Raw genomic sequence first — 12,229 nt, 5'->3', positions numbered from 1 at the left:
GGCTTCGCGCGTCGCTGCCGCCAGGTGCATGCCAGGACTCCCGACCGCGGCCTAGGAACAGAAGGTTCCTCAACCGCAGCAGCTACCCCTGCCTGTAGTGCGGCACCTTGCACAGCAGCGCGGTTCACACTCCGCGGGCTTCGACGCCCCGGAGCTGCACATCCGGGTCCTGGCGCGCAGACCGAGAGCGGGCTCCGCACCCTGTCCGGCCTCCGGTGAAGAGCCGGACCCTCGTCAAATTCTCCGGAGACGGTGCAGCCTTCACCGCTTTGCAGGCGATTCTACCTCTGTCCAGTTCTGCCTCCGGCCGACAGTGCACCCTACACCTGGTTAGTCTGCACTAACCAGGACCTCTGCTGCTCTAGAGCTGCTCGAGTCCCCAGTACTCGTAAGAAGTAGAGCTCAAACTTTGTCTGAAAAAGGGGAATTGCAAGGACAAAATTATATTCCAGGGCCATGCCCTGAGACTATAGTTCTAAGGCAAAATTTGAAATCCATGCTTAGCGTGTTCATAATTTGCATTTTCATTACCTTTTTTTAAAAATCCTTCATATATGTAAACGTGTGTACATATATTCCTGCACACACGCATGTATATATGTGCCATAAAAAAACTTAGTAAGTAAGGTAAGTGGTAAGATGTTTATAAAATAAAACTTGGGACCAGCAGATGGTTGACGGGTTAGGTCGCTGGACTCCCACGTAGTGGACTGTGGTTCGAGTTCTGGACCCGGTGGCCTAGAACTTATGCAGGGCATGTGTGCGTGCATGGCCAAGATCCCAAGAGGAGAATGGTGGAGGAGGGACTGCTGTGTGGCCATCCCCCCTGGGGAGCGATTTCTCGCTTTCTGTCTCTCTGTCTCTCCAGGAAGCACACACATAGCAAAAATCTCTCCCAAAAAATTGGAAAAAAAAAACAGTAAATAAAAATGGGGGTCAGCTGATGGCGTAGGGGTTAAGGCGGAGGGATCCCCAATGGCCAGCTGCAAGGTTGGAGTCCTGGTGGTACCCTGAAAACCCCCCTGGCGTGTGTGTGCCCAATACTGCAGAAGGACTGTGAGGGAGAAGGGCCCACAGGTGACCATCCCCGGGTGCTTTCTCACTTTGTCTCTCTCCAGCAAGCGCACGCACTCTGCAGCAAATTAAACTCAGTGCTGTGCATGCACACACACGTGTACATACATGGAGCCCCTTGTGCGTGTGTGCACGTGTATAGGTGTACATACACATTCGTGCGCGTGGATAGCATGCACATACACATGGTAGGGGACTTTGAAAAGGTCACGGGAAGGTAGAATAGCAGCATGAGGTTTTTTTGTTACAAAAAGTTAGAAATGCATGCACCGTTTCGTCACATCTTTTTTTCCGGTATTTTTCTTAAGGGTGTGCACTAGTTGGAGAAAGACAGAAAGTGAGAACTCACCCCCCCAGGGGTGTGACCATGCCATGACCCCGTCTCCTCCGTCCTCTCCTTGGGTTTTGGGGCACACGAGCACACGCACCCAACATGACTCTCAGCTGCCGGGTCCAGACTCAGGCTGTGCAGTGAGCCACGTGGGACCCAGTACCGTAACCTCGGAACCACAGCTGGGCCCGCTTGTTTCTTTCCTTTGTAAGTGAGCGTGCAGGTGTGCTCAATGGATGTGGGAGAGACACAGAGAAAGAGACATCCGTGACCCCAGACAAGGTCCTGTCACGTGGCAGCCCCCTCCCCTAGCGGTCCAGCCCCCCAGGAGCTGGTGCGTGGACTGGATGCGTTTCAGGTGCACTCGAACCCATGCCCCGTGTGTGTGGTCTCGCACAGGTTACCCGACGGTTCAGAGACTCGCTTTACACAGCCGCAACCAGAGGGGAAGTAGTGTATTAGATCTGCTACTTATTTATTTTTTAAAGGATTATTTATTTCCTTTTATTTATGATTGATGATTATGTCTCTAATTTGCTATAGGACATATGTGCTCAACAGAGAAAGACAGAAAAGGAGAGAGAGAGAGAAAGAAGAAAGTGAGAAAGCGAGTAGCCAGGTCCGGGACTCGAACCGTAGTTGGCCATGTGGGAGTGCAGACCTCAGCCACCACACCACCTGCCGTCTCCCAGATCTGTTATATATGATTGCATAGCAAGAGCGCCCCAAACCCAGCAGCCTGAAACAACAGCAAAACATACATGTGTGTTTATACACATAGATAGCTTTTAAAATTTGTCAGAGGGAATGTGCACCCTTCAGAGAGAGAGGGAGAATGAGAACTCCTCCGCCACGAGGCATGGCCACGAGGCATGGTCACGCCGCCATCCCTTCTCCATCTGGCCTCCTTTCGGGATTCTGGGCATGCACACACCATGCCTGGCATGGTTTTCTTGTTTTAAAGGGGTAAGTGAGAAAGCAAGCCGGGATTTGAACTGTGGTTGTCCATGTGAAAGTCCAGTGCCCCAACCACTACGCCTTAATGTGCCCACCAGCCCCTTAAAGAATGATTTTAGGGGCCAACAGCTGGCGTGGTGGTTAAGGGCGCTAGAATTCCATGTAGCTGACTGTGGTTCGAGTCCTGGACCTGGCAGCTTACTTTCTCACTTTCCCTCTCTCTCTGTTCCTCTCTAGTCAAATTAAAATAAATGTTAAAAATGGGTAAGTAAAGTTAAATAAAATAATTCTTTTATTAAAAATAATTATTTAGTTTTATTTATAATAATTATTACTTTTTTAAATATTTTTTTTTTAATTTAGCTTGAGAAAAAGAGAGAGAAAGTGAGAAAGCAAGCCACCAGGTCCAGGACTCGAACTGTGGTCGGCCATATGGGAGTCCAGCAACTTAACCACCACACCACCTGCCAGCCCCTGTAATTATTACTTTTTAATGTGACTGAAGAGAGACAGAGGGAAAGTGAGAAAGCGAGCCACCAGGTTTGGGACTTGAACCACGGCCCAGCACCCCAACCACCAAACCTCCTGCCAGCCCCGCCTGCATGTTTTTCAAGCCCCCGGGTCTGGGCCTCAAACTGACAATTGGCCTTACGGGATCCAGCTGCCTTAACCACCAGGCCACAGGCTGGCCCGCGGAGATATTCATTACTGTGCCAGGTTTCTGGGGTTGGGGATTTGGGGCTGAGGGGGTCCGTCAGCTCCCGGCCTCTCGAGGGTGGTGCACACAGGGTGTGGACAGAGGGGTTGCCGTCCGGGGCTCAGCGTGGCTGGAAGATGTGCTTCCACAGTGATCCTGTCCATGGCCGTGGGCAGGAGGCCTCGGTCCCTCGCTGTGTGGCCCTGTCCCCAGTGCTGCTTGAGCATCCTCACAGCATGGCGGCCCACCTGCAGAGTCACCGAGAACACCGCAATGTGCCCCGTGACCACGCTCCGTCACGAACGTTCAGCCCCGTCAATGGGCGCAGGGATTCCAGAAGGGAAGACGTGGGTCCCGTGTGTCCAGGGTCTGGGATGCTGGGCGACACAGGACTGCAGGGCCTGGAGCCCATGTCTGCCCGTGGTCATGCCGTGAGCGCAGAAGGGAGACCGGTGTCTCCAGGGCAGTCGGCCACCCTAAAAAGGCCGTCGGCCACGCTGCACGTGGGCCATTTGCGAAACATGCTCCAGGCGAGAGCTGGACACAGCAGCGGTTCCCGGGGACTGGGGCAGAGGAGGGGGCGTTGCTGAGGGGACAGGCCTGGACTCTGATTCTTTTCTCAGCAGCAGGGTTCCCTGTGTTGCCCAGGCTGGCTTCAAACCCGCAACCCCTGCCTCAGCTGGGATCACATCGCCCTCCACTCTGTGCCTGTCCATTTCTTTTTAGTTCACGCTCTCACTGGAGAGAGAGACAGCAAGAGACAGAGAGAGAGGAATCACCTGGCGGGGGGTGGCCACGTCATAACTCCTCCTCCATTCTCCTGGGATTTGGGACACGCACGCACATGAGCCTGGCGGGATTTTCAAGCTGCCGGGTCCGGGACTTGAACCACGTAGTAGTTCATGTGGGATCAATTGCCTTGACCTCCGTCGCACCTGCAGACCCATGTGTCTTTTTTTTTTTTTAGAGGTTTTTGCTATAGGGCGCATGCGCCCTCCAGAAAGACAGAGACACAGAGAGACAGAAAGCGAGAAATCACCCCCCAGGCGGGATGGTCACGCCGCAATCCCTTCTCCCCCATTCTCCTCTCGGGATCTTGGGCACGTGCGCACACGTACCCGGCTGAAGTTGAAGCCACCGGGTCTGGGACTCGAACCACGATCGACTACATGAGAGTCCAGCGACATAGCCATTACGCTAACTGCTGGTCCCTAAAAACAATAAGAAGAAAAGAAAAAGAAAAACAGTCCGGGTATGTGTGAATGGCCCGAATCCGACAGGCTGGAGAAAACAGAGAAGGAAAGGCAGCCTGACCACACCCCACGGCGTGAGCTTCCTCCCTCTCCCTCTCCCTCTCTCTCCGTCTCTCCGTCTCTCTGTTCCTCTCTGGTGAACACATGAGCCCTCTGACAAAATTTTAAAAAGTAGGTGGGGCCGGCAGGTGGCACAGTGGCTAAGGGCTGGACTCCCACGTGGTTTGGGCTCCAGACCCGGCAGACTGAAAACCACACCGGGCACGTGTGTGTGTGCCCAAATCTCAGGAGAAGGAGGGATTGCAGCGTGGCCATCCCTCCTGGGGATGCTTTCTCACACTCCCATCTCCGTGTGTGTCTGGCAAGTGCACACGTCTTCTGACAGACACCTACAAAGAGAAAGAGACACGATACCTGAACTGGAAGCCTGGCACGGCGGTGATCGCTGCTTAGAAGCCGGGGCCCAAGACAGGAGGAGGGGACCGCGGTGCACCCAGGCCTGCTGTCCCGCCCCAGGGCAGGCATCTGATCCCCATCCCGAGCCCCAAAGGACCAGCTTCCAGGCTGCCAGGCCTCCAAGAAAGCTGCTGTTTCCAGCTGGTCCCGCCCTTGCACCCCTGCACTGTCTCTTCCCAGCAGCCACCAGGGGGCGCCTGTGAGCACCTGGAACAGGTCCCCACGTCCCTGCCCTGGTCCCAGCAGGGCTCCTGCCTCACTAGGGGTCAGAGCCCAGTCCTCCCTGCGGCCATGCCCTGACCCCGCCCTGCTGTCCTCTGCTCCCTCTGTGCCCCTTGCTTGCTCTGCTTGGCAGTTCCTCCAACGCACCAGGCCCAGTCCTGTCCCAGGGCCTCTGTGCCGCTGTGCCCTGGCCTGGGCTTCGCACCCTCTTTATACCCAGAGGTCTCATGGCCCTGCACTTCCCTCCTAGTCCATCTCCTCCTACATAGAACCTTTTATTTTTGGAGAGGTTTTTGCTATAGGGCGCATGCACTCGCCGGAAAGACAGAGACAGAGGGAAAGAAAGCTGGAAATCCCCCCCGGGGGGATGGCCACGCTGCAATCCCTTCTCCTCCATTCTCCTCTCGGGATCTTTGGCACGCACGCACACGCGCCCGGCGTGAGTTTAAGCCACCGGATCCGGGACTCGAACCATGGCTGACTACATGGGAGTCCAGCAACATAGCCATTACATCATCTGCTGGTCCCCTATGTGTAAACTTTTTAAAAAGAGTTATTTGTTTAATTTTCCTTATTATCGATAGAGAGAGAGGAAAAGGGAGCAAGCAAGCCGGTCGGTGGCGTGGTGGTTAGGGGTGCTGGACTCCCGCATGGCTGACCACTCCCACATGGTCCGAGTACTGGACCTGACAGCTTGCTTTCTTACTTTCCATCTCTCTCTCTTTCTCTCTCTCCCTGGTTAAAGAAATAAATAAGATAATTCTTAAAAAAAGAAAGAAAGCCTCCAGGTCTGAGACTCAAATCGCCAGGCCACGTGGGAGTCCAGCGCCTTCGCCACCACGTGGGCCCGTATGCGCATGCCACGAACCCCGAGAAGAGAGGAGAGGAGAAGGGGCTGCAGCGTGACTGCCCGTGGGGTGGTGTTCCACAGCGTTCTGTGTCTGTGAACCTCGGCTCCCTTGAAACCAGGCCTGGCCGTTCCCTGCGTGGGGCATCCCGGGCCCTGCAGGTGCTGAGCAGAGCCCCGGCCGCTGCGACCCCACGGCAGGAGCGCCAGTGGTGACAGCCTGATCATCCCCAGACGTTGCCTGTGGAGCAGAACCTGCCCGGGACGGAGGGCCCACGTCCACGAGGCTCCTTCGTTTCACACTGAGGTCTGCCATGGGACAGGCCACGTAGGGAGGGGTTCTGTCCCCGGCGTCTCCCCTGTGGACTCCCTGGCTCACGGCTCTCGGAGGCCTGGACCCAGCCCAGTGTGCCAGTCACCTGCTGGGATGAAACGTGTCCCCTCTCCCTTTCAGCGTCGTCTGGTTTGTGCTTGGTGAAGGGATGTGTCCACACCGCATGACTCAGCAATTCCACTCCCAGGACGTACCCAGCTGCCTGCTAGAATGTTCCACAGCAGCTGAGTCATAGCCGCCCTCAGGGACACGTGCAGAAAGGCCCCAGGAGGAGGATGGGGGAGAAGAGATGGCGGGGTGGCCATCTCCCCTGGGGGCGATCTCTCCCTTCCCCACTCTGTCTCACCAGCGAGCGCGCGCGCACACACACACACACACACACACACACACACACACCCCGTATGGCAAAACCCCTAACCATAAAAAGAAGGCAGCAGGGGGCAGGGTGGTTAACGTGCCGGACGCCTCCATGGCCCTCCGCGGTTCAAGTCCTAGACCAGGCTGCTTGCTTGCTCACTTACCTTCTCTGTCTCTCTGTGGTCAATCTGAAGAATGATGATATATAAAAAATAAATAATTCTTAAAAGGAAAAAAACGAGGCTGCTCCTTGTGATTCAGTGAGTAAAAGCTCAAAAGCAGGCCACACAGGCCAGCAGGTGGCATAGTGGTTAAGGTGGCTGAACCCCACACGGCTGACCGCTCAGTGCGATTACCGGACCCAGTGGTTTGAGAAACACACTAGGCATGGGGCCAGCAGGTGGCACGGTGGTTGGGGCGTTGGACTCTCACATGGCTGACCGTGGTTCAAATCCTGGACCTGGCGGCTTGCTTTCTCTCTGTCTCTCTCTCTGGTGATCATGCATGCCCATAGCGAATTAGAAATCATAGTAATAGTAATGAATAAATAAAATAATTTTACAAAAAGAGAGAAGACCTACTGCGCGTGAGTGTATGCGTGCCTAAAACCCCAAGAGGAGGAGAAGGAACTGCGGAGTGACAACCCCCTGGGGACGAAGGTGCTTTCTCACGTCCTGGCTCTCTCTTCCCTCCCTCTCCAGTGAATCCGCAGATTCTGCAGCACATTCTGAAAAACCAGGCAAAGGCAGAAGTGCAGCCCTGCAGCTGCAGCGTGGTGGGGAAGGAAGCTGGAGCCCATGCCCGACTGCGACTGCGTGGTTCGAATCCCAGCCCCAGTGGCTCCCGAAAGAGCAGAGATGGTGAAGTAAGATCGCAGCGTGACCATCCCCCTAGGGCAGGCTTGCTCTCTCCCTCTCCTGTCTGTCTGTCCGTCTGTCTGTCTGGGAACGGGAGGGCCCCCGGGGCAGTTTAGAGAGCTCCCTGTGACCCTTGGCAGAGCGGAAGCAAGGTGTGAGAGCCGTTTCTGACCCAGGGTCGCCTGTTGGGGGTTTGTCTGTCTCTGTCCTGACCTCCTGCCTCTGCGTCCCAGTTGTAGGCCACCACGGCCAGCTCTTTTCTGGACAGGGATGCGTCATGTCGCCCAGAGCAGCCCGGGGCTCTCGATGGCCCTGTCTCAGTGACCCCACATAGCTGGGATTACAGGTGGGCAGCGCCGCCGTGGTCCTGGGCTCGGACCCAACCCCTGTGCGGCCTCGCCTGGGGAGCACAGAGTGTTAGATGCACCCCACCGAGGCCGGGCCTGGTCGTGTCCTGTTTTCCACCTTAGCGCCACTTGCTGGGGTGTTTTCAGGCTTTACACGTTCAGTTAGTGTTCTTTCTGTATTTTTTGAGAGAGATTTTTGCTATGGGGTGCATGCTCTCTCAGTAGAGACAGAGAGACAGCAAGTGAGCAATCACCCCCGGGGTGATTTCAATCCCTTCTCCTCCACCCTCCTCCTGGAATCTTGGGCATGCACAAACAAGCACCCAGCGTGAGTTTTAAACCGCTGGGTTGGGGCTGGCAGGTGGCGTGGTGGTTAAGTTGCTAGACTCCCACATGGCTGACCGTGGTTCGAGTCCTGGACCCGGCAGCTTGCTTTCTCTCTCTCTCTCTCTGGTCAAATTAAAATAAATAAATAATAAAAATAAAAAGAATAGAGTTAAAATAATTCTTTAAAAAAACAACAAAAAAAACCCCCACTGGGTCCAGGACTCGAATCGCAGTTGGTTATGTGGGAGCCTGGCTGGCCCCTAGAGCTTAAACCTTAATCGGTTTTGTAGATAAGGGTGTTCCTGTTTAGATGCTACAATGTAAGAATGCCCGTCATGGGGCCAGCAGGTGGCATGGAGATGGAGGTGTCGAATTCCACGTGGCCAGCTGCACGGTTTGAGCCCCGGACCCGGCGGCTTGAGAATCATTCCAGGCACGAGAGCGCATGCGACCGAAGTCCTGAGAGGAGAACCAAGGAGAAGGGACTGCGGTGCGACCATCCTCCCCAGGGGGTCATTTCTCACTCCCCCCCCCCCCCCCCCCCCCGTCTCTCTGGCGAGTGCTTGCACCCTATACCAAAAAATATTAAAAATGAAAAGAATGTCTTTCTAGAACAAATCTCCCCCATCTCTCCACCCCCACCAGGATTTGAGGCATGCATGCATCATTATTCACCCAGAGTGTTTCTTAAGCCACCATGGCCAGGATTTGAACCTGGAGGTTAGCCGTGAGGGATGTGGCTCATCTTAACCACCAGGCTACTGGGCCAGTCTTGGGGATCTGGCTTCCTTCAGCATGTTCCAGCTGCATCATGGGGGACCTGTCTTTGCCTTTTCCTCACTTTGGTTCAATATGCTTGTCCTCATCTTGTCGGGTAACAGTCAGAAAGTCGCTTCCTCCAAGAAGCCCTCCTGATCCCACCAGGCTAGACACAGCCTCCCTTGTTCTACCTGTACAATGATACCCTTGTGCATTCTCTCTCTCTCGAACATTCCGAGAGGTTCGTTTTGTGCAAATTTGCGATGTACTCCTCTACCACGCGGTGGGTCTCCTTGGCTGTGTCCCCCAGGAGACAGCTGCTGGTCCACCAATGCCTGGACCTGAGAGGTGGGAGGTGTCGGAGGCGGGAAAACCAGGGGCGAGGCTGGACGCGAGCAAGGCGCAGGTGGCAAGGGCCAGGGCGGCTGGAAAAGCCCCCTGCCCCGAGGCCCCAGGGACAGCTTAGCGACAAAGACATGCAAAACAGTCAGCTGCAGGTTCTCAGTGAGGTCTCTAAGGGCAGAGGGCGGGGTCGCAGGCTGGGGCTCTCGGGGCCTCTGCTAGGCTGAGCCCAGACTCCTGCCGGGCGTGCGAGCCGCTTTGCCTCGCCAGAAAGCTGCGCGTGCTTAGAGACTTCAGGCGCAGGCTCTGCTCAGACGCCTGCTGTTCCAGGCAGCCTCGCCGACCCCTAACCTCGTCTGTCCAACCATCCGGAAAGGGCGGAAGCGCACTTCTCTAAGCCCTTCGGGGAGAGAGCAAGGCTAGGACGCGGTTAGGGCGACTATCGGGCTGGGGCTGAATCCTCAAGAGCTGCTGGGACCTACTGGGCCTTGAGGTAGAGAAAATCAGAAATAACAATTCCGCCTTCGTTAGAACTGAGGTTTTGAATTTTTTTTCCGGTTTGAATTTTGATGTTTTTGCTGCAGGGTGCGTGCACGCACTGGAGACAGACCCAGACAGAGAGAAGGAAAGTGAGAAATCCTCCCCCATCGGGGGGAGTGAGCTACGCTGCAATCCCTTCGCCTCTACTCTCCTCTTGGGATTTTGGGCACGCACGCACCCTGCGTGATTTTCAAGCTGCGAGGTCCAGGACTCGAACCGCTGCCAGCCATGTGAGAATCCAGCGCCTTAACCATCACCCCCTCTGCTGGCCCTCAGTCACGCCCAAAGTTCTCTGAGCTTTCATTTCTTCAGGGGTAAACGAGTTCCCTAAAGCCCAGGACGTGGGGAGGAGAAAGCAAATTAATACAATCTGATAAACGCTCCATAGGTTCCAAAAGGTGCCGCGGAGCGGCATGCAGTGGCGACCGCGGGTCGGCAGGCGTCGCCGCCGAGGGCTCGGCGCCCGCCCGCCGCAGCGGGCGCATGCGCAGCGGAGCCTCCCTGCAGAGGTGAATTTTTTTTTTCTTTTCGCGTTCCCCGCCCTTTCCCCCAGCCTGTGTTTATCACTGCAGACCCTGAGCTCCGTTGTGGCTGCTTGTTCCAGGCGCCTGCTAGTCGTGGGTTTGGGGGTGACTGTGGGGAGAAATCTTTCATCGCCAAGATCTGGTCCCATCCCTGCAGGTGCCGGGTCGCACACTTCCAGGACGGGGTAACCGTGGAGAGAAGGACTTAAATTTTTCTTATCTGTATTAGGATTTTCCAATACGCAAGCCATTCACCGGAAAGCAAATTCGGCCCCTTTTTAAGTGAAAACCTTTGATTTCCATCTCTGGAACGCCCCCGCAGTGCAAGGAAGAAACAGCTGGGAGGTATCTGATACGAACTCAGGGACCCAGCTGCAGGTGCTGGGGCATTTAAATAAAAACATTTAGCAAGGGTGTACAACCGCGTTTCTGCTGAAAACGTGTGCTCCTCCTGCCCCAATGGCGCATACGCTGGCCTTGTAAAATTAACATAAAACGTTTCGGAAACACAAGCAGCTTAATGCCACCCCCTGGCAAGGCTCCTCTGAGCCGGGATCAATCGATATTTGTTACGTGCCTCCTACGTGCCTCAGGCTTCTCCGAGGTTAAATGACGAGGGCAAGCCAGTCATTGGTTACAGAGAGCCAGGCTGTGCAGAGGGCGGGGTGGTCGGGTTTATTTTAGAATCCACACTGAATTTGGATTGCCTTTGCAGACGTACACCTCCTCCTCTCCCAGCCCAGAAAAAAGCACTGCAGTTCAGCTCCTTTTTTACCGAGTGAGGTTAGGTAGAAAAAGATTTCCCGGAAGGGGGATAATTTGCGCCTGCAGAGATCATCCGTCGAAGGTGCACAATGTGCCAAGCATTGAGCTGGACTCTTGATGGAAAATAGAGATACTTAATCAAATGCCAACTCATTCCCTGGAGCCAAAGCTCTGAAATACAACTGTTTCCTAGGGTCAGATTAGGACACAATTGCTAAACAGTGCACGTGCGCCTCCCCCTGGAGAGAAAAAGAAATAGAAAATGCGATTGCCCCGGTAAGCGCTCAGCCAGTCCCTAAAAATAAGTAACTTTCATTAGTAAGGACGATGGTTAACCAAAATAGCTGACATGCGTTGAGCTCTACGTATCAAGCACGATCTTAATCTCTCCACCCAGTTCATGTGTACTTTCTCCCAAACAGTGAGGGACCCCTCAACACTATCCCCCAAAATACACAGGAGGGAACTGTGGTCTACAGAGACCCAAGTGGCTAGTGTTAGAACGCGCTTCGTGCATTTCGGTATCCAGAACGCTCACAACTCCCGCACACAGCGGGCTCTCAATAGCGTATTTGCGGAACAAATGCGTGATTCATACTGGTTTGTACAAAAGCTTTTCATTTGGAATAATGACAGGCAGAGAATTGCAGAAATAGTACACACCGGCCCGGAGGATCCTTCCTTCCTTCCCCCAGCGGTGTCATCTTACATAACGGTGCGAAAACCAGGAAATGGACTTTATTACTACCCACAAGACCTTGTTCTTGTAATATGTTCTTAATAGAAGAGCTGGATACTCTGTAAGCTCATATAGCTGCTGTCGTGTAATAGTTATTCTCAGCTAAAACAGCGCTTTTCGCTGTGTGCACCTGCACATCGCTCGCCGAAGGCGCGCGCCCAGCTCGGAGCCGACCACCGCCCTGAGACTCCGACTCGCCGGCGCCTACAGGGTTAACAGGAGAAGCGCGCCTGTGCGCCTGTGCAGAGCGTCGCTTTGCCCCGCCCCCGCAACGCGATCATGTGAGCCGCCCAACCGGCGTCCGCCTATAAAAGGCCAGGTGTTGACGTCAGCGTTCTCTTCCGCCGTCGTCGCCGCCATCCTTGGCGCGACTTACCTCGCTCGGATCTGCCTGGGAGAATCCACCGCCATCCGCCACCATGGTGAGCGACTCCGTCGTGCTGGAGTCCTGGGACTGCGGCGGGGGCTCTGCGGGGGCGGGGCTGGCGAGTCGGAGGCGCT

General features: G+C 54.9%; 1 protein-coding gene across 1 annotated transcript in view; it reads left to right on the top strand.

The window, feature by feature from the left end:
- Positions 1-12,029: 12,029 nt before the first annotated feature.
- Positions 12,030-12,229, top strand: part of EEF2 (eukaryotic translation elongation factor 2) — a gene marked incomplete at its 3' end in the record, with an annotated part of 5,637 nt that continues 5,437 nt past the window's right edge. The window contains 1 exon segment of the mRNA XM_027769614.1: positions 12,030-12,150. Coding sequence (XP_027625415.1) covers positions 12,148-12,150 — 3 coding nt within the window.

The sequence above is a fragment of the Tupaia chinensis genome, unplaced genomic scaffold (assembly GCF_000334495.1).
Source record: "Tupaia chinensis unplaced genomic scaffold, TupChi_1.0 Scaffold149964_2, whole genome shotgun sequence".
Taxonomy (NCBI): domain Eukaryota; kingdom Metazoa; phylum Chordata; class Mammalia; order Scandentia; family Tupaiidae; genus Tupaia; species Tupaia belangeri.
The sequence above is the reverse complement of the archived record's forward strand: the minus strand, read 5'-3'. Positions and strand labels throughout refer to the sequence as shown.